General features: G+C 39.6%; 2 protein-coding genes and 1 pseudogene across 4 annotated transcripts; all 3 read right to left on the bottom strand.

Annotated features, from left to right (window-relative positions):
- Positions 1-4: 4 nt before the first annotated feature.
- LOC119896789 lies at positions 5-8,538 on the bottom strand (annotated as a pseudogene).
- Positions 8,539-10,767: 2,229 nt separating this feature from the next.
- Positions 10,768-18,925, bottom strand: LOC119896788 (prolyl 3-hydroxylase OGFOD1-like). 2 transcript variants are annotated; one of them, XM_038710212.1, is made up of 13 exons: positions 18,656-18,924; positions 17,047-17,192; positions 16,920-16,966; positions 14,711-14,811; positions 12,924-13,040; positions 12,752-12,843; positions 12,533-12,661; positions 11,880-11,993; positions 11,722-11,801; positions 11,396-11,634; positions 11,192-11,320; positions 11,040-11,098; positions 10,768-10,945 (listed from the first exon to the last, which is right to left on the bottom strand). In XM_038710212.1, the coding sequence occupies exons 1-13, from the start codon at positions 18,813-18,815 to the stop codon at positions 10,784-10,786; spliced, it is 1,575 nt and encodes a 524-aa protein (XP_038566140.1). In that variant the 5' UTR covers positions 18,816-18,924; the 3' UTR covers positions 10,768-10,783. The 2 variants fall into 2 exon arrangements, with proteins under 2 accessions (XP_038566140.1, XP_038566139.1); XM_038710211.1 differs by having other exon boundaries at positions 11,192-11,634; positions 18,656-18,925.
- Positions 18,926-19,781: 856 nt separating this feature from the next.
- LOC119896787 (cleavage and polyadenylation specificity factor subunit 5) lies at positions 19,782-25,113 on the bottom strand. Of its 2 annotated transcripts, none has more exons than XM_038710208.1 (7): positions 24,831-25,113; positions 23,744-23,944; positions 23,600-23,663; positions 23,425-23,514; positions 22,751-22,826; positions 21,548-21,669; positions 19,782-20,758 (listed from the first exon to the last, which is right to left on the bottom strand). In XM_038710208.1, the coding sequence occupies exons 1-7, from the start codon at positions 24,950-24,952 to the stop codon at positions 20,729-20,731; spliced, it is 705 nt and encodes a 234-aa protein (XP_038566136.1). In that variant the 5' UTR covers positions 24,953-25,113; the 3' UTR covers positions 19,782-20,728. The 2 variants fall into 2 exon arrangements, with proteins under 2 accessions (XP_038566136.1, XP_038566138.1); XM_038710210.1 differs by having other exon boundaries at positions 21,555-21,669.
- Positions 25,114-25,199: the final 86 nt, after the last annotated feature.

The raw sequence follows: 25,199 nt of genomic DNA, 5'->3' as shown, positions 1-25,199 counted from the left end.
TCCCCAGGGCCCTCCCTACATGCTTCCACTGACGGCCCACTCCGTTAGAAAGCTCTGAACATCTGCCGCTGTCAGCATTCGGTCCTCTGACGGGCCACAGGACAAAGGGTGAAGGAAAAAACATTAATGTAAATTGTCCTTATTGTGATAACATTAATTCTGAGTTTGTAAACAAAGTGTAAACAGTAAACATTTCTATTAATAACTTGCAGACTTGCTAAGCCCTTAACATCAACAGGATGTTTTATATACATTAGGCCTTAATCATTCTTTTGTCAACAGGAGCTGTTGCTCAGTCTCTGTTTATCATTTAATCTAATGTCTCTGAAGCATTAAAACAGCATTAATTGATTTTTTAGGCCACTTGGGGACAGGGATACAAACAGGTTATCACGTTGTTATGGAGAACACGTTGGCAACCGGTTGCTATTTACACATCCAGCAGAAGAGCAGCAACATTAGCATTTATTTGGAGTCGTGTTTGTGTCCACCTGTTCACATTTTCTCTCCTTTTAGCACTGACTTGGTCCCAGACAAATCCTGAGGGAAATACCTGACTCTTTAGCTGCTAAATGCTTCACTATGTTCACCAGCTTGCCGTACAGTGGGTTTTATCAGAGGTCTTCAGCTGAAAACAGCGCTGATGAGAGCGGTGAAAATGAACTTAACAGAGGTGAGGGATGGTTCTCTGTGGGTGTTGCCACTACAAGCAACACCTTTCACATTACCTGTAGTCATTTAATCTATTGTTAAAACAAATACATTGATTAGTGCAGCTTTATGGTTGTAAGTGTGTGTGAATGACAGACAGAATGGGAAAAATATGCTTAGACATTTCAGTAAATATCACTGGTGGCATATTTTTCCCCACTTCCCCATCAAAAGCACCAACACCACTTACCAAATCCCAAGTGACAAGCTAACGTGAGCTTGGTTTTTAATTAATAAATTAACTGTTGGGAAGCTCTATTTTGTTTCAGTGTCCCTCTAAAGGGAACAATATCCTTATTTAACTTACAAGACTGAGGAAGTGCGACAAGTTTCATAGCTTGAAGCCTTTTAAGAAAAAGTCACCACATTTTTTTCCACAGTAGAGTTCATATAGTAGCAGCTACTTCGGACTATATAGGGTTTACAAATGTGGTCACCTAGCGAGTGAATGAAAGAGATTAGTGCTACCAAATATTCATTTAAAATTGCATTTATTTGGTCATGCATAAATTTAAAGAGTGCATTTACAGAAATGAATTTGTAATTAATTGATCTGTTTTTTTATTTCACATTTGTTGTACTCGCTATGAAAGCAAGTTTCATAATTCAGATTAAACTTGAAACCAGGGCAGCTGCTGCTGGAGGCCTTGGAGGAGGCACTTAGGGAGCAGAAGTCCCTCATGCTCAGATACAGTAGTGCGTCTGAGGGAGCTGAATCTAAATTTACACAAACTGAAATAAAATCTTTAATTACTCAATTAGAAAATCTGATTAACTTTCAAGTCTTATAATGCCTCCTCAGCTAATTAACAGTTCAGTATGGGGTCGACAATTTAAATCAATGCAATCCAAAGACATCATCTGCTGGTCCTGATATCAACCCATAGACTTACCTTCAATTTATAAAGGTTGGATTAGAGTTGGCTGACAAAAAGCACTGAATTCGCATGCTGTCAGAAAATGTAACACAAGACCATCAATACGCAAAGTTGTGGAACAGAATGAGTTTGGCAACTTCTTGTACTAAATCTCAGACGTTCAAAACAATACATCCTCTAGACTGTACGACTCTGCAGCAATGACACAGTTGTTGCAAGAAGAAAAAGGGCAGGCCGATGCTCACTGTCATAGTTTATACGTATATTACAAGCAGTTTCTTATCTCACTCCATAATTTCACTCTCTTATCTCAACAACATTGTTGAATGAACTGAAACTAATGGCTGCCTCAAAGATAGGAAATCCATTTTAAAAAAACATGGTACACTTTGGGAAATGGCTGGAAGTAACAAAAATGTGAAAACAAAACAACTGTATGGTCATTTAAAGTCAGCAGCATGGTTTCTTCGCTATTTCTCACTGAACCGTGTGCGTCTGGTGAATCTAATAAAACGCACAGAGCAACTCAAAAGGAAGGGGAAAACCCTCCCTATCTGATATAAAGGCTATTTTAATCTCTATTGTGACTTACAGACTACACAAGACTCGAAAGTAGAAAAATTCATCTTGACTCACCAAACTTTCTATTCTGAAACTCGAAGTCGTTGCTGGGGTCCGGAAGCCCTTCCTGATTGTTGGTGGCAGACTGCGAGGCAGAACCGCGGGCTTGATTCTGCAGCTGCTGCTCCAGATGATCAATTCCTCATCGCGCAGGCGCTCCGGCTGACACAAAATGACAAAGATCACTTCAATTGAAAAATATAAATGAGAACATTTAACTGATTTTTTTTTTATGTTCCTCCTGCTACCCACACTATGGTGTTGCTGGTTTCTTTTTTGCCTTGTGTGAGAAGGGAAAATATTCAGCCAAACAAACTGGACTGAGCCATTATAGTATTTCTGTTTTATTTATATTTTTGTGGAAGTGGGATATTTATTCTTGAATATGTTTTTCACAACTGGTTTTGTTTTTTATAGTGCTTGGCACAGCTAAACAGTGCGCAACCAGAGATTCAAATACATCCGAGGTTGTCCTCAATGACGGCTGTTCACAAGGAATAACCAATAAGTGCTTATTATTCGGTATAAAGAATGGGGAGGTCATCTTCCTCCATTTCTAGTTAGCTACCTAGCTAAGTTCATGAAAAACAGCAACAAGCATGGATGAGATAAACACAGCTATAAAAGTCTTACAGAAATAACAACTTGACTCGTTTCTTTGATCAATGTGATCTAGTGAGAGGTTAGGATGACAAAAATCAGCTAACATGAACACATAAGGCTGAATGAATGACGTGAAATGAAATGGCTGTCTGATTATCTGAGTACCAACCACTTGAAAATTTGAAATACTGGAGCTTCCTCTCAAAATTCCCAAAAAATAGACAAACAGAAACATCCAGTTTACCTGTGACAGGTGGATGTGTTGTAGGCAAAGTTCCAGCTTGTCCAGATAGAGATCCAGGATGTGTGTGCTGGCTTTAAGCTGGGTTTCCACTGCAGCTCTTGGGGAAGAGCAAGAAGCCGGCAGGCATGTTGGGAGAGGGACTGGCGCACCGTTCCAGAGCTGTAGCTCTCGAGGAACTGCTGACATGTTGCCACGTCCACAAACTTCACCTCCACCCCCAGAAAGGGATCAGCATCATGGACCTTAAGTATCTCATAACCACCCAGACCTCCAGCAGAATCTGACCATGAAAAATACTCATTCATAAGTGTGACATCCAAGAAAATACATATTTGTCTTTAGTTATTATTTGTGTTATTATTTGGGAACCAATTTGTCTAAATTAGCATGCTAGATATGCCTTTTAGAACCCAGCTAGAGCGCTCACCTGTAAGTGTCAGCTTAATGACTTTGAAAATGATGAACTTTCCCTGCTGGTCTTTGTAGAGAGAGAGCAGGTTCACACCAGGACAGAGCGACTGCAGAAACATGACCGCACATCCTGTCCATGGCCCGCGATCCAAAGACTTGTCTGCCATTCTCTGAAGTTTGACACATACAGTACATGTTTTCAAGGGTGAGCAGACAACATCAAAGGACCTTCTATCTGATGTGCAAAGACAAGTCTACAAAGAAAGTGAAAGTATAGACTGATGAAATAAAGCCGAGCGACTGTAAAATATCCTCAAACATCATACACAACAACGCTGAACTCAAGCACTACAGGTGCTTACTTATCAAGTTATCAAATAGCCTCCTGTAGAATTGGGAGTTGTGAAAGTCAAGAAGTCTCATTGCCTTCAAAGACAAACCAGGATGCTTTCCATCACCAGGAAATGCTTAAGATTAAATTCAATGTCCTCCAGGGAAGTCAGGGTTCTAGGTAAATCCTTCCATTCAAGAGTCACATCACTAAAACACTGATTTCTCTGGATTCTCCTTCACAGTATGTATGACTATGTGGAGTGTTTTTTTTTTTTAGCTCTGTCTCTTTGTTATGTTGTGTATTCAGCGCTCAGTGAACCGTTGAGTGGACTCAGAATGTAAGCTGTTTTCCTCTGCGTACAGCTGTTTGACTTTATATTGCAACATAGAGTCAATAATATAGTTTAATACTATATTATTCCATCTCTCTTGCGTAAAGCTATAACTCATTTAAGGATTTCTGAGAAGGGCTATTATTACATAATACTAGAACAATTTTACATGATATCATGAGACCTAAATAAACCTAAAACCCACAAAGATCAACACTGCAAAGGATTAGGGATGGAGCAATTCACAATTTTCATGATTACATTCAGTGTTTTATGTAAGCATGACAACTTTATACAATTTCATTGGAACAAAAATAAGTAGTACATTTTATTATATCATCATTTAGCGTTTAACATTTCAAGACACAGGTAGTGTGGTTTCTATGGGACAAAGTGGAACCATTTAAGTCATTTTCAAGCAAAGTTGCCAAACATTCACTGGCCTGGCTTCTTACATGTGAGAATCTCCTGTTTTCTGTTATTGTAAATTGAATATCTTTTGTCTGTTGGTCAAACCAAACCATCTATTTCATCATCAGTTGTGATATGCACTTTTCACTATTTCTGCCTTATATACACTAAAAAAATAAATAAAAAAACGTGTGGTGACAAAATCAGTTGTATTTGTCATAATCTTCTGATTACTTGAGCAAAATATAACCTCTCCAAATTGACCTGCCTGGATGAAAAATGTTCTCACAATAAAAAAATAGGTCGATATCGGTAATATACACACGGTAAATGTGAAATCATTATTTTTTTCAAGTTTAAAGTCTGATTTTTGCACCTGAGTGAAAGTTGAAGAAACAACATGGTTAATTTTGGTTTTTAACTTTTCTTTATGGTCAGAACATGATAGGCAAAACATTTCACTGATCATTTCACCAATCTGAGGTAGAAAAAACATTTATTCAACAAATATTCATGAGTAAAATTATGTAAAACATTTTTCACTGCTTTTTCCTCAACAAAATAAATATCTTATAGAAAAACAAGTGTTGATTTGTTTGTAATTCAAAATAATAAAATTGAACATTTGTTATATTCCTATTGAGGAAAATTTTATCGCGATAACTATCATTATTGTTTAATTGCCCAGCCCTACCAATGACAAGCAAAAATATCCTCTTTTTTCCTCTTGGCAGTTAAAACCACTTCTTTCCTTGTGGTCCCTGGTTGTTGTGGCCTCAGTCCACTTTACCCCTTTTACCCTAGCCTCCTTTTGAAACCCTCATTACATAAAGACATTTTTAATCTGAGTCCTCCCCTCCCCCAGTCCAGCCCCAACTCCTGTATTCTGAATGAAGCACTGAGGCCCTCGGGCTCACTCTTGGTGTTGTCTCCATGCACCAACACAAGAGAGCTCTGCATGGAAAGAGCATCCTCTGAGCTGGATTATATGCATGTCCACATATTTCACTAAGACACAGTGTTCTTGGCCACTGGGCCTACAGGAATCTCCACAACTTAGCCAGTATGTAATATGCTATCTATCTACCGGTACTCTGAAGTACACTGTGAGATTTGTTCACCAGCTGTATGAGGATTAAGTGATCATCAGGAGCTTAAAATATATCATTTAGCTTTTGCTGCCAAAAGGCAAACCTCTAGTATTCCCTGGACAGCTCGTCTGACATTTAGGTGAAAAGAAAATGTTTGATTCATGGATGTGCTTCCACAAATTAGTCATTTTACCTTTTTGCGATGTCCTCGTTTCAGCCTGTCTACAGTGCTTTAAAGCTCCATTTGTAAACTAAACAGACCCGTAGATGATGTCTTGAATTAAAGGAAACCCACATAGTGTAATAAACTGTAGGGTATCACTAAGGAATATTTTGTGTGTCAGTTAATCTGTTCTGTAATCATTTAGTCTATTAGTATCACATTCTGTTCAATTTCAAATTTATTTTGACATATAATAGAATAACTTGTTCAATTAGTCATGTATTCATATCCATGGAATTTAGAGAGAAGTGAATCCACAGCCATTGTGGAAAATAAAATCAAAACATGTTGACATGAAGTTGCCCTTCTTGTGTTTACAGTAAACATCTGAAAATCCAAGAAACAAGAAGAGGTCAAAAGTGTCATCTTCTACTTTACACACTTACTTCTTGTCTGAATGTTTACTAAATATAAATGCCCTGCACACCAGCACAGGCATTTCCAGTTATACTGAGAGAGTAGATCTGTGCTCATTATACAGTATATCTCACAACACCAAAATTAATAAACAAAATAAACTTCTAAGTAGTGGTCAACCGGTAGGGGTTTATCAGTGGCTGATGCAGATATTTAGAGAGCAGGGCGAGAGATAATATACATCAGGAATGCAAACTTACTAATCACGGATGAAAAAGGTTACAAAGACTTGCAGTCCCCACCCACCGCCTGAACTCCACTTGCTTAGCCTTTTCAAATGTTATCAACCTAATGGATCAAATTTTGATAGTGAAACCAGTCAGCGGGGGTTTGTCCACCGTTTTACTTGTTTTGCTGCTAGTAAAAATTGGCAATGCTACCACGCGTTGCAGAGACGTGTGGTTACATTTTTGGGGAGGTACGCTTAGCCGAGCAGGCAACGATGGATGTGGATTTGACGCAAATGTATAATTCAGGCTTAAGACAGTCAATCTAACGTTTAGAAAAGATGATGGTGACTGAGGAACTTTATGGCTCTAAACTAACTTTTTCACCACCTTACCAAAACTCCCAAAGGGGGCAAGCTAACGTCGTTCTATAGCAGCCCCACTGAAGAGGCTTCCTGCAGATGTGTCCGCAGACATTTTTTGTTTATCGGCCTTGTGAGTGCTGGCATTCGGTTGATGCTGATTATCTCAAAATATCAGATACCGGCCCGATTAATCAGTATATCACTAATACAGTGGCTGAAAACCAAACCAACATGGATGCCTCTCATCAGTCCATCTTTCAATGTTATTAAACTCTACATTTAATGAGTACAGTGCTACATTGTCTATACACCGAACTGTAACCACATGAATGCCCTGCGCTGTCTTGCAATGTGAATGCTTGCAAGTCATAAACATCAGGTTAAAGTTGGATCTATTCAGGGAATTGCAGGACGTTAGGTAACGTCATGTACTACTATGATAGAGGTGTAAGTTTGTTGTACTGTGCTGTAACAGGAGAGTGAGGGAGATGTCGGCCTGTACAGTCTTCAGAAGAGGTCTATTTAGGCACACTACGTGAAAACACCTGTGTAGGTGGACCATGGGTGTGGGGGGCTTTAAGGATAGGTTCTCCTTTTTGAAATTGGTCTTAAAATAATACCTAAGGGTATATATATACATAAAAAGGGTTATTGGTCGGTGTAATTGTTCCTCCTGCCCACATTGGCCACAAAAAACGCATTTCTTATTTTTTGACAAACGTGGTAAGTGAAACAACAAATTACAACCTAGAAGAACCTAAAATACTTGTATAGGTAATTGTAGTGTGCTGACATAATTAGCACAAAACAAAAAAAGCAAAGTGGCCAAAATGATGTGGCTCCAGCTTGTGTGGGATGTCTTTGCAAAAATGATTCTGAAGTTTCCTTGCTGAGCTGCAGAGGAGAGAGAGCAACACAGAGGGGTTCTTCAAATCAAGACTGAACATATCCACAAAATTTTTCCAGCTCAGACTGCTGAAACCTCCTGTTAACTGAACTTTAGCACAGAATGAGGACTGTGGATCCAAATACACGTGTGGAGGGGATATTTTTAAAGCCAGTGTGAACAAGAGGAACAGCTACAGTGACTATCAATGCTTTTAATGTACAAAACAGGTGAACCTACCCTTTAAAAGGATGGTAGCTTTTGCAAAACTAATTGTGTTGTAGAGCATCACATTGTCAGGTCTAGTGTCCTTTCCAAAAACCAATCCAATCGCTGCTAAAAAATATTGTGTGCTGTATTTATGGGGATGTAGATTTATTCATAACGCCTCGCCAGATTAAACTATAATTCCACGGTATTTTAATGTGATTAAAATGTAATGTTTAATGTAAGTGATGCATCGTTTTGCCAAGACACGTACTAGGAATTTTAAAAAGCCAAATGAGTGGCTGCTACGCGACTCATACGTGCAGATGACTTTCTGTTAAAACACGACAAGTTGTCTAGTTACCTGCCACAGGTGTGAATGGTTTATCAAGAGTGTTGTAGCAGCAATGCAGTTTGATTCGACCAACCGGAGGGGGGGGGGGATCGCAAAATTGTGTTTAAAAAAAAATCTTTTACAAGGAGGGTTATTGTTTGAGTACAGTTCGTGTTGGTAAACCTCACGTACAGTAGACACAGCCGTTAAACTTCGGCGACGGTACGACAAAACGGACTGCTGAAGTGTTTACCGGACTGCTAAAAGACACGGCACCAGGCTAACACGGTTTCTACCTTCTCATTCTTCGGTTTCACTGTGAAGTAAGTCGGTACAAACTTACCTTAAAACTTTGCTATATTGTTCGGGGACGCTTCCTCCTGAGTGATCACACCCACTGACGCCGTCACAACTTCCTGGCCTCCCATTGGCTGAGCGGAAATCAAAGAATGCTCTGATTGGTGAAAATCTACATGCCGCTAGGACAAAATGTCATGACAGGAAGGAAGTGGTTGGGGTTTTTTTTAATGTAGGTCAAAACATTTCAGCTACATATCCTATAAAATGAACATTTCCCTTCCCGGTTCCTTACCACTGAAAGATAATAATTAATATAAGGGTAAAACTGATGAGACTTAAAAACAATTAAATAAAGGAAGTGGTTAAAATCAATGACTGGAATTGGGTGAAATCAGTGGTACTGTAATTTATGGCAACACAAAACTGTCCATTTTAACGACTAAATCGATTTTATCCACTTTGCTGTGATAGACCTACATGCTTCTGTTTCTGCAGAGTATTGGTCCTCACTGTTTTTATATAAACTGTTTGTATTCATCTTAACAGGCGGCTGTAAACAAGCTTCTGAAAAAACATACAAAATGTAAAGCAGGTTAGATCATATAATTAAATTAATAACTGAGGTCATTCAGCAAGAAAAAATGCCAGAAAAGCTGCTGGTTCCAACTTGTCAGACGAGAGGGTTTTTCCCTCTGTTTTATATCATTATAAAATAAATAGTCAGAAAAAAACAAGCAACTTTTAAGATGGCACTTTTGAAGCCTTTGTAAACACATTACAGTATGCAGTTAATTAAGACTCTTCAGCTGATCCTGAATGCTGCAGCACCTGTTCTGACAGGAACCAGGAAGAGAGATCATATTTCTCCTGTCTTAGCTTCTCTGCACTGGCTTCCTGTAAAATCCTGAAATAAAATTTAAAATCCTACTTCTCACCTACAAAGCTCTTAATGGTCAGGCACCATCCTATCTTAAAGCGCTCAAAGTACCTTACTACCCCACCAGAGCACTGCGCTCCCAGAATGCAGGGTTACTTGTGGTTCCTATAGTCTCCAAAAGCAGAATGGGAGCCAGAGCGTTCAGCTATCAAGCTCTTCTCTTGTGGAACCAGGTTCCAGTTTGGGTTCAGGAGGCAGACACCATCTCCACATTTAAGAGTAGGCTTAAGACTTTCCTTTTTGATAAAGTTTATTGTAGGGCTGGCTCAGGTGAGTCCTGAACCATCCCTTAGTTATGCTGCTATGGGCCTAGACTGCCAGGAGATTTCCATGATGCCTTGAGCTCCTCTCTCCTCTACTTTCTCTCCCTCTGTATGCAACCTCATCCCATTAATGCATGTACTGAAGTAAGGGATACACTTTTGAATAAAATAGGCTTTTTTAAATCTCCTTAAAATGAAATAATTTGTATAGTTGTGCATCTCTTTGATCATAAGAATAATTTCACCACTGTCTGACATAAATCAAAACATATGCCTTACCTTCAATGTAAAAGTTATCTTCCAGTTTATACTCCATGATCTTGGAACCAGAGGGTGTTTTTTTTTTTCAAGCATGTGCAAAGACTATTTACACACAGCAAACCAAACTGTTTCATCATGTTTCCATTAGCAGCTGGACAGAGCTGAAGTTAAGAAACAAATTTGTGTTCATTTCCTTGTCTTCCAAGATGGTTATCTGACTACACTTTGATTACAATTTAAATGTTAGACAAGAATCACAAAGACTGTTCTACTACTGCTTTTGTTTCAATAAAATGGGTGCCCCCCGTCTGATCTGAGAGAGGAAAGAGCGGTCTCATCCCATCTACTTGTCTTCTCACACTCACACACACAGGATTGCAACTGCAATAACATACCAGTGCCCATTGTTCAGTTTGTCATTTTCTAAATGAACATGCATTAAAAGGGAGCAATCTAATGTTACTGAAAAACCTCAGCAAACCGTTACAGGACTGAGAATTTGCAAATGGTATGACTGAACAATATTAAAACTTATTGAATTCAACTTCTTCTGTTTAGCCTTCCAAGAGTAACTGGTGCTCATGCAATAATCAAGGGTTGGCGGTTCAATCCCCAGCTCCATCTGTTCACATATCAAAGTGTGCTACACTGACCTCAAATATTTGTGAATATGTTTGTGGTATGTTCTGTTCTCAGGTTGAAATTTAAAATTATATGATGAATGAACTCAAACACTTCAGGAAGATGAAACAAAGAGGTCATGAAACCCACAAGATAGATAAATATTTTTATTCATAGTACACAAAAGAGAAATCATAAAATGTTCTGCAGGCAGGGCTGTCAGCAGAATCAGAGGAACTTTTGTGGTTGACATGTTTGACAAATTTGAGGGTTTCTTTGTCTCTGTAGACGAGGGCAAGGGAATTGTCCTCTGGATACACGGTCAGAAGCTGCAGAGGAGGAAACCAAAGCAATTATGGTAATCACTCAAGTATGGAACACACATTGTACACAATTACACTTTGTACTGTGATCAACACTCACCTCCTCATCCTCTTCATTAGCAACATAACACGTGAAGCCCCCAAACTCTGACTGCCAGTCTATGAAAGACAAGTTTGTTACAGTCACAGTATTGATTGAGAATTTGTTGTGTGTGTGTGTGTGTGTGCGCGCATCCATGTATGTCGACTCACCCTTACAGCCAAAAGGCAAAACAAGGTCCAAAGCATACTCTGCTTGTGCCGCCTCTGCATCATGCAACAGAGTGTAGCCACCATGAGACCATCGACGCAGTTCACCACAACACACAGGTGTGCTCAGTTCTGAGGACCAAACAAAGGTTAACACACACACACACACACACGTGGCTGAAAAGACAGACTCACTCTGACACGCACCCTTCTCTCTGCTTGTATTCGCTGATGGTGACTCGGACGAAGAACCCGTGGCTTCTCCGCCCCGGACGTCCTCTTTCTCTTCATCTTTACTCTCATCGTCGTCATCAGCAGCACACAGGTAGTGCAATCGAAGGCCAGTGAAGTTAGAGAGAAGCAGGAAGAAAGCCTCTGAACGAAGCAGTTCCCAACATGCGCTCACACACTGTGGTAGGGTGTCCAGAGAAGCCACTTCATGGCATCTAAATGAATAAAAAGCGCATGTCTTATAAATCGCACAAAAAAGTTAAATGACAAACAAGTGAAATGATCTGTGAAACATGCCCTACCTCTTGTTGGGCGGACCTCTCTTAGTCCACTGAATTTGAGTGAGTCTCAGTGCTTCACTCACCTCCAGGTACTTCTCCTCCTGAGGACAGACACCTAATCAGCCAACAGGAATGAGTGGACACGTGCAAGACAGAAAAGGTGCTAGGCAAGAAGTTACCTTGAGAAAATCTTTGAGCTGAATTTCAGAGCTGTCCTCAAACTCCTCCTGAATCTGCTCTTGATAGGATATGTCCAGGTAGACTGGACTGACCCACTCCAGCAGCAACGTTTCCTGTGATGAGCATTGCAAACACATGTCAGCAGGAATGCAGGTTGTCTGTCAAAGGAATAGTTTGACATTTTGGGGAACACACTTATTTATTTTCTTGCTGAGAGTTACAGTAGATGAGAAGATGATTGATACCACACTTGCATCTGTCTGCAAAATATGAAATTGAAGCTTAGCTTAGGTCCTATTCAGGAAGTCACTGCACTTGGCCAAGAAATAATCTAAACTCCAGTAAAACTGAAACATGTTGTTTATACCCTTCGGTTTTTGTACAGATTAAACAAACAAGGTATAATTTGTTGATTATTGAGTTTTAGAGGTGCTGGAATGTGGATTTTGTTATATTTTGACAGGCCCAGGCTAGCCATTTCCTTTTGCTTCCAGTCATTATGCTAAGCTAAGCTAAGCAGCTGCCATCTGAAGATTCCTATTGAATAGCCTGACTGTTGAAAGGAAAGTGTATCTTCCAACTATTCCTATAAAGATAAAGATAGAAGTAAATAAAACTGTATTCATCTTAGTGCACCTTTGACCAAACTCACATCTCTCGGTAAGTGTGGGCACCGTGGGATGGGGGCTTCTATGTGGCGAGGAGGACGCTCTAAAGATGGTCCGTGAAACCAGCCGCTCAGAGACAGACGACACTTGTCCTCTGTCAAAACCTCGGACACCTGGACAAACACAACACATGCTATTGATCTGCAACCAGAGCCGCTTTTTTGGTGCAACAGTGACGAAAAGGGAGGAGTGTCGATTCTTACTTGGTGAAAGGAGACGGGCGAAACTTCAAACAGGACAAGAGTGTTCAAAGAGGGTACGAGTGACTTCACAATACTCTGTGGTTGGAAATTACCTGAAGGCAAAAGATGAAGATTGCACAAGACTTTGGTTGTCTGAAAGCACAGAAATACACAGACAAAGTGGCAAACTCACTGTCTGTTGAGTAAAGATCGAGGGTTCCGCCATCGCTGCTCTGCCACGGAGGCACGAGATACAAGATGAAAGCAACGCGCCTCCCCTCCAATTCATCATCGTGACACAAAAGAACATCTAGAAACAGAGAGAATGTTATTACAACCCCGTTTCCTAAAAGGTTGGCACGCTGTGTAGAATGTAAATCAAAATGAAATGTGATTTCATTCACATTCTTGTTTGATGTAGGGGATGTTCAGCTGCATATTTTGCGTTTTGTAATGCGGCAAACATTTTCAATGGGTGACAAATTGGGAATGGCACCCGGAATCTTTTCCTACTCAGCCATGCTGCTGTAATGCATACAGAATGTGGTTTGGCATTGTCTTGCTGAAATAAGCAGGGCCGTCCCTGAAAAGGACGTTGTCTACTTGGCAGCATATGTTGCTCCAAACCCTGTATATGTAGTTCAGCATTAATGGTGCCTTCACAAATGTGCAGGTTACCCATGCCATGTGCACTAATGCACCCCCGTACCATCATGGATGCTGGCTTTCACACTGTGCATAACAAGCCGGATGGTCCCTCTCCTCTTTTAGCCTGGAGGTTGTACCGTCCTCACGCACGGTCATCTAGTATTGGTTTTAGCATAATTTCAACAAGATGTTGGAAACATTCCTCAGAGACTTTGGTCCATATTGACATGATAGCATCAAGCAGTCGCTGCAGTTTGTCAGCTGCACATCCATGATGCAAATCTCCCGTTCCACCACATCCCAAAGGTGCTCTATTGGATTGAGATCTGGTGACTGTGGAGGCCATTGGAGTACAGTGAACTCATTGTCATGTTGTCAAGAAACCAGTTTGAGATGATTTGAGCTTGGTGTATTATCCTGCTGGAAGTAGCCATCACAAGATGGGTACACTGGGGTCATAAAGGGATGGACATGGTCAGCAACAATAATCAGGTAGGCTGTCTTGTTTAAACGATGCTCAGTTGGTACCAAGAGGCCCAACATTTGCCAGACAATATCCCCCACACCCTTACACCACCAGCACCAGCCTGAACCGTTGATACAAGGCAGGATGGATCCATGTTTCATGTTGTTTAAGCTAAATTCTGACCCTACCATCTGAATGTTGCAGCTGAAATTGAGACTCATCAGACCAGGCAAGGTTTTTCCAATCTTCTATTGTCCAATTCTAGTGAGCCTGTGTGAATTGTAGCCTCAGTTTCCGGTTCTTAGCTGACAGGAGTCAGACCAGCCCGTCTGGCTCCAACAACCATGCCACATCCAAAGTCACTTAAATTCCTTTTCTTCCCCATTCTGATGCTCAGTTTGAACTTCAGCAAATTGTCTTGACCACCTCTACATGCCTAAATGCATTGAGATGCTGCCATGTGATTGGCTGATTAGCCATTTGTGTTGAACAGGTGTACCTAATAGTTTGTATATATACACAATGAACAAAATTATAAACGTAACACTTTTGTTTTTGCCCCCGTTCATCATGAGCTGAACTCAAAGATCTAAGACTTTCTCTATGTACACAAAAAGCCTGTTTCTTTCAAATATTTTTCACAAATCTGTCAAAATCTGTGTTAGTGAAGACTTGTCCTTTGCTGAGATAATCCTGAGGTGGATGGATTATACAGGTGTGGCATATCAAGATGCTGATCAGACAGCATGGGTACTCCACAGGTGTACCTTAGCCTGGCCACAGTAAAAGGCCACTCGAAAATTATATTATAATATATATATATAAAAATAACAGTCCTTCCAGCAATAATTTCAAACAAAGCTCACCTGTGTATTCATATCTGGCACAAGAAATATCCACTGTGGACTCCAGATCGACCCCCAACACGTCCCCGAGCCAGGAACGGAAACGCCCAAACAGTGCTGACCTGAAAATGTGAAATGCATTTCATTGTGCAATAGTGTACTGTAACGACACTAAAGTCACTACAAAGCTGACCCTTTACCCTTGTATAAGCCTCGCCACACAGACAGATTATTGGACTGCTCAAACCTACCATGACATTTTGTTGTGACATAAATAATAGATGATCACAAGAGGAGGCCGTTGTTGTGTATCTAACTATGGTATTTATTCTCCAGGGCTGTATTTCTTCAGTAGGTGTATCACTGTATAATCACATATACGTACATATACGTAAGAAATTAGATGTTTCTCCACCGTAACCACAGCATATTATAATCAAAGTGAAAAAACTACACATTATTTCTAAATAAAGGAAAGGCTTTATACATTATTTTGTTATGTGGGTCATGTAGGAGTCTCAAAAGGTTAGTTTCGATTCAGACTTGACACCCAACTCATGTTGGTCTTGATTTATACAATGAGATGTTCATTCTTCTTGGAAGTGGTTCAAACACTGAACCTGTATGCAGGTTTGGCAGCTCTTACTGCTCCATAAAACAGCTTTGTTTCTAGTCATTTGTTTGGACGCCCCTATATTTAGACTGTTGTAATACCTTACAGTGTGCTAGCCTTGTGTTCACAGCACTGTAACCACACTGGAGAAGACACAGTCTTTCTGCCTTAACAAGGAGCACCTTGTGCTCACAGGTGATTAACTGCAGCTGGATCCATTTTCCATTACGTTTACTGTACAGCCCTACCATACCAAATGTGACTGCTACCTTTCAGAGTCAACAGCACTTAATGAGGAAAACATACTAATTAGGAGTCAGATGTAATCTCTGGCACCACCTGGTGGAGTCCAAAACGTCTCATAATCACTTGGTCCGCTTCTTATGCTGCTCACATTAAACAACTTATTTTCAACTACTTAACAATGCAGACAGTGATGACAAATTCTCCCTTGCTGATTTCTAGATGTGAAAAGCAATTCCCTCAAGAGATCTCTTTAAACACTAAATCTATGTCAAGTCTCTTTGTTGAATACCTTTGCAATATGCCATGTGTGACTGCAACATGCTCTCTCTACTTGTTTCAAAGCAAAAGCTTTTAGAGGCTAAACCTTTGTTTAGACCTAATGTGTAGCACAAAATATACCCACACTGGGTTTACAACGCTGAAATCAGCACTGAGTAAAAATTTGGGATGAGACACCACATGAGTAAAAGTGGTTTAAAGTGAGGCAGCTCATTTTCTCAGACAGGAATCACAGTATCTATCAAAACGGACAACCAAATGTGCTTAAATGTGATGCTTTTCATTTTGTTAGGTGGGGAAAAACAGCAACAGAATAAGAATCCGAATAATGACCACCTAATAACATAAAAATGTGCTTTATGTTATGGCAGAAAATTGTGTCCTCTTACATTTAATCTTTTATATATAATCTTTTAATATTATTAGTAGTACCATTATTATTACTATATTATGTCTTCTTGATGTATATGTATTGTGTTTTTATCCCTGACTTTTATACGCCTTATATTAGTCTGTCCACATTTACTAGGGTTTAGGTCAGAGCTGTGAGATTGTTTTGGTGTTTTCTCCCTCTTGTTGTTCCTCTCCTCTCCTGGAATGTTCATTCAAGGCTGGGAGAGGATCTCTGTTTCCCAAAACATAGAAACCTAGACGTTCATCTCTCAGGGACAGCTGTAGATCAGGTGGGACAGCTGTAGAGATTAATTGCCGTATTGGCGGTTCAATACCGATTCTTCAACTAAACATAAGACACCAACTTGCTCCCCAAATTGTATGAAAATTGATTAATTGAGTCTACCAAAAGAACATAATGTGATGTCTATCAGAACAGACGAGCTGTAGTGTAAATGTGCATAAAAAGTACTTTTTTGGCTTGTGTCCTACCTGACAGAGAGCTACCTCTACTTGTAGCAGCTCACACAGAGAGCAGCTCAAATTGTCAAAACACCAACCATTATCCACACTTTATTTTCTCTATATTTACCCTTGTTTGCTCAATAAGTCTGTTGCAAATAAAATAAAACTCATGCCAACATATATTAGGACTGTCCAATACAGTAACCAAGCACAATAATACAAGCTATTTCCTACCTCAGTCCCGCAATATGTGGCTCCGTTCTCTTCCCCAGGTCATCTGACTGTATGGGAACAATGACAAAATGAAGCCAACACCACAAACCTCCTGAAACAAATCGGATCAGATCAGTTCGATAGACACCTGTTTAAATTTGTACAGATCGTTTGACTTCTCGTGGAAGTTGAGCTCCAGCAGTTCACTCTGCAGGTTCTCTACGAAGGTCTCGCTGGCGAGGAAGTTCCTGATGACGCAGTGAGGGAAAGGGTGGCAGTCCAACTCCAGATCCCCTGCACACAAATAACAAAAGATGTTCACTCATAACTCGCTTCTGCTTTTAAAAAGGCTCTGCTAAAGTCTCGGGGCAGCTCCAGCCACAAAATCTAAACTTAACTGGAGTGTTAAGAAACACGCTTAACAAAAGAAATATAATTTGGGCCCAATAAAGAAGGCTGACACACACAAAAGTTACATGATACAACACATACATATTTCATGTAAAAACAGAGAAAAAATGGTCCTCAACTCAGATCCAATTGTTCAGCATATTAGAATGAATCAATCAATATCAATAATAATCATGATAAATGTGAAATCCTTATTTCTTTCAAGTTTAAGGGCTGATTTTTGCTCCTGATTGAAAGTTGAAGAAACTAGACGATTAACTGTGTTTTGAAAATATTCTTTAAAAGGTCAGAACTAGACAAACACTTGCCAAACAGAAGAACATTTCGCCAATCTGAGGTTGAACATTCAAAATAATTATAATAATTTTAAAACAAGTGTCAGTGACTAAAATTAAGTAAAATCTTTTTTTCTGCATTTTTTCCATAACAAAATAAATACCTTATAAAAAAAACAAGTGCTGATTTGTTTTGCAATTCAAATGAATTAAATCCAATATTTATAAACATTTGTTATATTGTTATTGAGGAAAGTTATATCGCAATAAATATCATTACTGTTTTCTTGCCCAGTCCAATTAGAAGGCAGAGTAATATGTCAACTTAATAATGTGAGAGGGTGTAAATCTGTCTGCCATCAGAGATTATGTTGTAGACTTTTAATATCTCCAGACAATGATGCAAATCAATGAGCAGGACTGTTTGGTTACGATCCATCCATCGTCAACCGCTTATCCTGCATACAGGGTCGCGGGCAGTTTGGTTACGTTATCCATAAACAATTTATTTATTGATTCTTGAGAAAAATCAATATGTATTAATATTGTGATATAAAAGTACATATACTGTAGGAGTGGGTTTTATCCCTATCACCAAACCTACTATAAAGAAAACAATCACATTTAAACAAATAAAATGCAGACAATACCAAAATAACAGTAGAGACTGACCACCTGTCACATCTTTCTAAGTCGTTATTAAAATAGTGTCTTGCTGGACAAACTGTGGCTCAAACTAAAAAAAACACCACCAAAACAAAACCTAACGCGGTCTTGTCATGGGCAGCTGGTGATGGTTTCAGCAGCTTGATCAGCCTGGTTTTCTATGTGCATTACTTCTTCAAAAGGTGCAATGTGCTTTGCTGTTGTGTTTATGATTTAACAGTATTTCACTGAGTCAAAGAGCAACGAGCCGAGACAAACCAGGACACAAAGCTACACAAACACTAACGAGCTCACAGCTGATTTACCCTGACTGACAGATCTGATCTCCGTCTCTGACTCAATAAGGTCCGCTTCTCCTCCTCCGACTGTCACATCATTATTTTTGTGGTTGCTTTCTTCACTGACCCTGGCTGTAGTGAGTCCTCCGGCTCCATGCCTCCTTCACAGCTCTCGTCACCTGTCCGTCTTCTATAGCCGAACAAAGTTCAGCGGTTTCTTCGCAGTTCTTCTTCTTTTTCTTCTTCTCTGTTTTCTCACTCTCACCCGGCCGCCGTTTCGAGGCCATTGCACAAACTATCAGGAAACCGGGAAAACACGCAGTTTGTGAGGAGCTTTGACAGCATTCACATAAAATGTGTGCGGGTGTGAAACGGCCTGCTCGTCGCGGGTAAGTGACGTATTTAAAGTTGAGCCACTATACCCTGAGTTGAGTCTCCCAGGCATCATTGGAAAACTGACAAAAAAAACCCTTTCTATGTTAAATGTATCTTTACAAATTGATTGGACAGATAAATCTCATTCTTAATTCAGCTTTAGGGAAAGATAAGGAATTAAATATATATTTTCTTGATTTTGCAAGAAACAATGTCAGAAAAACTATGAAAGATATCACTTCCTTAAAGTAAACGGATAATGTACCTTATTAGTAAATGTTTCATAATACAGATTTAGTGAGAGACTACAGATCATCTGTTCCTTTAGTGTAATATCTTTGGTACCACTTGAACACACAAGTTTAATTGTAATTGTAATGTACTCGTTTGCACATTTTACAACAGAAAATGTTACACTTGGATTGCTTTTGGAGAACACTGGTGTTGAGTTTCTCATGAAGAATTTATTCTTTTTGCCAAGTTCAAAAGTGAAAGTGCAATCTTGCTTGGCTGCATTTAAGAAAGAAAACAGACTTTTCTCAGAGACGTATCATATATTTAACTGGTGTTTCACTGTATCATTTATTTCTTCTAGTTTATGTTTTCGTGTTCATTTCTTTCAACTCGCTGAGACAATCCAGTCTTTACTGTAGGAGTGCATACTCACACTCCCACTACTAAAGTCTGCAGAAATTAAGAATTACAAATGAAGTTTAAAGCAATAAACCTTTTTAAACTGCTGACTTTAACAATACTGTATAATAAAGTTGGCCATTGTGTGGCGGGATAACTCCATCATCCTGTTACCATAAAAAGGACAAGTGGTTTAGAGAATGGATCAATGTGTATTGTATCATACGCTCACACAGGCTACATTCTGAAAGTGAGCAAATTGTCAATTTTATTAACCTAAATATAAAAGACGGCCCAAGTGCATTCAGGGCCACAGAAATGCCTCTGCCTCGAGGTAATGTGTTTTTACAGAACGCCGTTTCATTACTCATACAGACAACATTTCCTCAACAAATCAGCATGTACGGCAGTCCGACACAGTGCGCTGCATTTCCAATTTTGTGTTGCAGTAAAAGACAACAGTGTCAATTCTGATTAGGACACAATCTCTGCCTGAAACTATCTGCCTTTCTTTTGGCAACTGTCTCCAACAAGAAATAAAAACATAAAACAAGTGAGCATATAAAACAGCAGCATGATCTTTCTGATACTGCTGTCTACATACCAAATAGTACATCTTTTTAAAGCCGTTTTCATTCACATGCAGCATGTTTTTGTTTTTTAAACATTACCACTTTTTGTTGTGACAATTTCATATAATAGCGCCTTCATCTCAGTCTTGAATTAACCAAAATAAAAAATCTCTTCCCAAAGAGCTTTATATTTACTTTGAAACCAGCCACTCACTTGCTCTTTGAACTTTATAAAAACATACTCAAAAGGACTGCTTTATTAAAAAGAGACAAAAACACAGCATTGTTACAGGTTAAAACAACAGGAAACTCAATGATGTAGTTTGTTTAATCAAACATTGGCCTCCTCTGAGGACATAAAATCAGATTCTTTGCACACTGGAATACAGACTTGGATACTACAAAAACTAGCAGTTTCCCAGGATTAAAAAAAAAAAAGACACATGACATTTTTCTTTTCTTCTAACAGTATAAACACCCCTGTGAACTGTCGATATACCTGACATGACAAGCTTTTCTTTCTTGTGAAAGTTGAGCTAAAGATGAGACGTGTTTTCCCGCTCATGTTCACTCAGACAGCACACCGCTGCACTCACAGAGACAGCCAGACGCACTTCTGCTCACTCAGTTAGTTGTAAATGAAGTTGAACCTATAAAAAGAAATGACCATTATGACAAATTCAATTAATGTTAAGAGACAAGAATTTTGGCATTGAATCTTTTAAATGATTAAAAATGTTTTAACAATAAATAACTGTATTTAAACCTTTTTCAGCATGTGTTAATCTGCTATCATGTGTGTAAGTCTCCTTTTGCTTCATGGCAAAAAACCTTTGCAGGTGTTTTGAGTTAATTAGCCGATTAGAACTGTTCTCAGGTCGACATTTCTGTATTTTAAATACTTTATTCTAAAATTCTGTTTTAAATATTTGACTTTCTTTGTAATGAATCTACAATATATGAAAGTTTCACCTTTTGAATTAACTTATGGAAAAAATTTTTTTTATGAATTTTCCATGACGTTCTAAATTGTTGAGATGCACCTGTATAAATAAGCTGTAGTGCAGGTTCAGTTACTGAATTTGGAGGCGCTTCAGTGTTGTGCTCATACACTTCAACGGGATGGATATCGAAAACGGTTCTTCAAACCAGAGCAGTAGTCTTGCCTCCCTCCAGCCCACAGCTGAAGGTTATACCAACAAGGGAGTGCTTTCACTGTGTAAACTGGTGTTGAAGAAACGTTAACCAGGTTGTTACATTACAGACATGAAGGAAAGATGCTAATTGATTAGAGTAAAAGTTACAGGTAGAACAGGGGTTGTCAGTAATTTACCATAACAGATGCTGGAAAAGGCCATTCATGTGAAAAAATAATGGATCCCAGCCCTTTACATTTGATTATGCCACCGTGATAATGAACGTAAAAAAACAATACATACACAATACCTGCTCAATAGCTGTGGTAGACTGGAAATGATTGGTCCATATCCAGGAGCGTTGTCATACAGTTCAAACAACGGCGCTGCCACCAGTTTGTAGTTCTTGGGGACGGCAAACAGTGCTGTAGAAACACGGATCACAGGTTTCAAAACAAGAAGCAATGATACAAAGGAACTTTTTCTCTCCTCTCATTCATACCTCCATCTACCAACTTCAATTATCATTATGGCCAAAACGATAATGACGATTATTTATCATGATTATTCTTTGATTTGCGGGACAGCATAATTTTATTGTACTTTCAAGTTTAAAAAAAAAAAAAAAAACAGGCAACTGCTTTCACATCCATGATGTGCTGCATTTCTGCTAATGTACAAATATTTGAGTATCAAAATAAGACTGGTCCTAAAAATGAGTCATCTCCTAGAAGCAAAATATAACATTTTTACCCGGAAAGTCCACTGAATACGACGACTGCGCCACGGTTTTGTCCCATCCTCTGCACAGTGTTTGCTTCCACTGGAAGCATGTCAGAAGCATTTCAGCAGCTGAGCGTATTGTTGGCTTGTTGTTAATTTGTCCTTTTGGTGCTTCTACCTATGGCTTCTACTCTGCTTACAAGCAACAGCTCTCTGCGACCCGGTTTTGTGCGGTTGTCTGCATATCCCACAGGAAGCATTTCAGAATCAGAGCGTTTTGCCTGCCTCATTTTGCTGACTTGTTTAGATTTTGTTGATTTGGTAATCAGTGCTTGCTTTTTGTGCTTCTTCTATGATTAAGTAGGATATGTAGAGAAATGGATATTTTTTTTGTTGATTTATGATCGCGAGTATTGCACAGGCTTTTTTTTTTTTTTTTAAATTGACCAGGTTCTCTATACCGTTCTGACTGACTGCCCAGTTTGATCTGCTCTGTGCAGCTTGACGTGGCTTCTGTCAAAAACAGACTTGTGTATTCTCCGCGGAGCAGAGCAGAGAGCTGCATCTGGCATGCTTCTGGGACTCCCAAGCATTGACTAGAAGGGCCGCGACCAACTCCGGCAGCCGCGGCGCAGCGGAAACATGTGGGCTCGTGGACTTCTACTCTGGACCGTAGCAGCAGGAGGGTGCGTTCGCAGCCAAATCGCCCCCTTTTCTACAAGTTTAGGAAGCGTTTGATTTGATATGCAAAATATTTCACGAATTACATTGTGATATACTGACCTTTTTCCTGCAACTGAACCAGGAATAGCTTCTTATGCTCCTTAGGTTTGGTGATGTGAGCTGGAATATAGGGATACTGCAAGACAAAAAACTTCAGATTAGATCACATTAGCACAGACAAACTGTATGTTAATGACCGATTGACTAAAAAGGCTTCAGGCTGGGATTCAGAGTGCATTTTCATGTTTTAGCTGGATTTATGAAGCATAATCTGCATGTTGTTGTAGTCAGTAACCTGTGTGTTTCTAGTGCACCATAACTTTACAAGTAAAAACTATCACATTGACAGACAGTGAGTCAATTTGTACACACAGATAATCCACTCAGACCAAACACCCTTTTCCACTATATTTGAGAATTTGACATTTACCTCACATTAGTTATATTGTTAAGTTAGCAATGACAGTGAAAGTAAGTCTCAAAACTGTATATTTAAATCTCATTTGTAATTCATAAAAAGCTATGTACATATACAGACTAGAGTTTGTGGACATATTTCAAACTTCAGTGACCACAGGTACGGGCAACAGGTGCCGACAGAGGCTGCTAAAACATTTAAATACTGAACTGTTAACGAAACACGGCTTTCAATTATAAATGTCTCTTAAAAATGTTCCTTCAGTTAATGAAATTCTCAGAACTTCTTACTATCCCTGTCATCTGTGTGTACTAACCTGTGGAGGCTCAAAGTTGGGGCGCCACCAGTTGCCGATACAGTCGTCAATCACCCAGTCCTGTTTCACGCCGTCCTGCCGTCCGAGGATCTAACACCCAAACAACAGTTAATGTGTGTCAACTCCCCAGTCACCACATCAACGAGAAGCTTAAACTGTGCTGTGATGTAGCTACCTCGGTCATCAGGCGTTTCAGACCCTCCACCTCATCTTCTCCAGGACTCAGCTCTCCGCCGGGTCTGCAGAAGAGAAGCAAACTTTCAGACGCCTGTTCATACTGCTGGTTCACACTGGAAGCCTCTGAACATTAACTACTCACAGTTTGAAGAACGTGGTGCCCAGCTGCAGAAGTAACACATGAGGCAGCCTGTGTTCATGGACAATGAGAACACCCTCCACTGTCCTCCGCATTCCCATTTTATCAAACTCTTCCCGCATCCGCTGGAAGCGAGCGGCCACGGAGCTGTCCTTCTCATACAGAGGCTCCTTGGTGCCGAACGTGTAGTTGGTAAGAGGGTATCTGAAGCAAAAATACGCACATGAACAGTCAATAAGCATCCAAGATCATCGCAGTGTTGTTCATACCTACCTGCTATAAAAAGTAATGCTGTGATATACAGTATAATAATAATAATAATGAATATTTACTGTTTTGTTTTTTTTATTCCATGAAATAAAAACAGAATGTATTTTCAAACAAGCAACTTCAACATGTTAACTTGGGATTTGATCACTATGTCTTGACATTTTATAGATCAAATCGAGTAAACCATTTATCAAGAAAAAAAAAAGATGGATTAATTGATTTGGGTTGATAAACAACTATTTGTACTAACGATTTAATCGGCTGATTATTTTCTTGATTAATCGTTGGGTACATAGACTGTAAATGTGTAATGTAACCAGGAGACCAAAAGCCAAATATATTTGGATTAATATTACAGAAAACAAACAAAAAAACCCCAGCATATTCCCATTCGGCTGAAGCTAGTGAATATTGGGAATATTTGCTTAAAATACGATCTATAAGCAAAATAGATGTCAATTTTCTGTCGATGGACTATTTAATCAATCAATTAAATAATTAAGTTGCAGCCATAATTATTATCATCTGATACGATTTTAGCGTTTTTCAAATTTCCCACTCCTAATATTCTTAGCTAACAAAACCTATAATATAGCCACACCACAGACGCCGATATGTTGCATCAAACATATTGTATGTGATCAATACCTCATAGCTCCAGCAGGGAGCTAACCACACGTTATTCGTGCAGGCATCAAAGACAATTAGCTGATTGAGCGCGTTAGATACGATTGATTTTACTGTCGGTGGAAGAAAATTAACCGGCACATCTTGATACTGATACGAGCTGCATGTGCATTGTGTGCCCCCATGAACTCACAGGTTGATGGTCCTCTCCAGTGTGAGCGGTTTAGCAGGCCCGGTGATGTATTTGTTCCCAAACTGAACGGCACCACCGCGCGGCCAGCCGGCGGACGAGCGACTGGGAGGCACGACCGACATCTCTAACGTGAGCACGACGAGGCGAAATCCTCCCGCAGATACAGCTCGGGTAGGTTTCGGTTTTTAGCTCGCTGGATTATCTAAATAACTTAACAAATTCTGAGGACTTCTGTCCACAACAATTTCTCTACCGTCGTTTCCCTCGGTCCGCCTCTTCCGGGTGAAGGGCGGTTTTGTGGCTGATCTCACCGCCAGCGACACCCGCTGGTCTGGATGATGCACATCAGTGGTTTACATTTATGTTAAT

This window comes from Micropterus salmoides, unplaced genomic scaffold (assembly GCF_014851395.1).
Source record: "Micropterus salmoides isolate LMB-PRFRI ecotype aquatic unplaced genomic scaffold, ASM1485139v1 Ms_hic_scaffold_1064, whole genome shotgun sequence".
NCBI lineage: Eukaryota > Metazoa > Chordata > Actinopteri > Centrarchiformes > Centrarchidae > Micropterus > Micropterus salmoides.
This window is presented reverse-complemented; position numbering and strand designations above follow the sequence as displayed.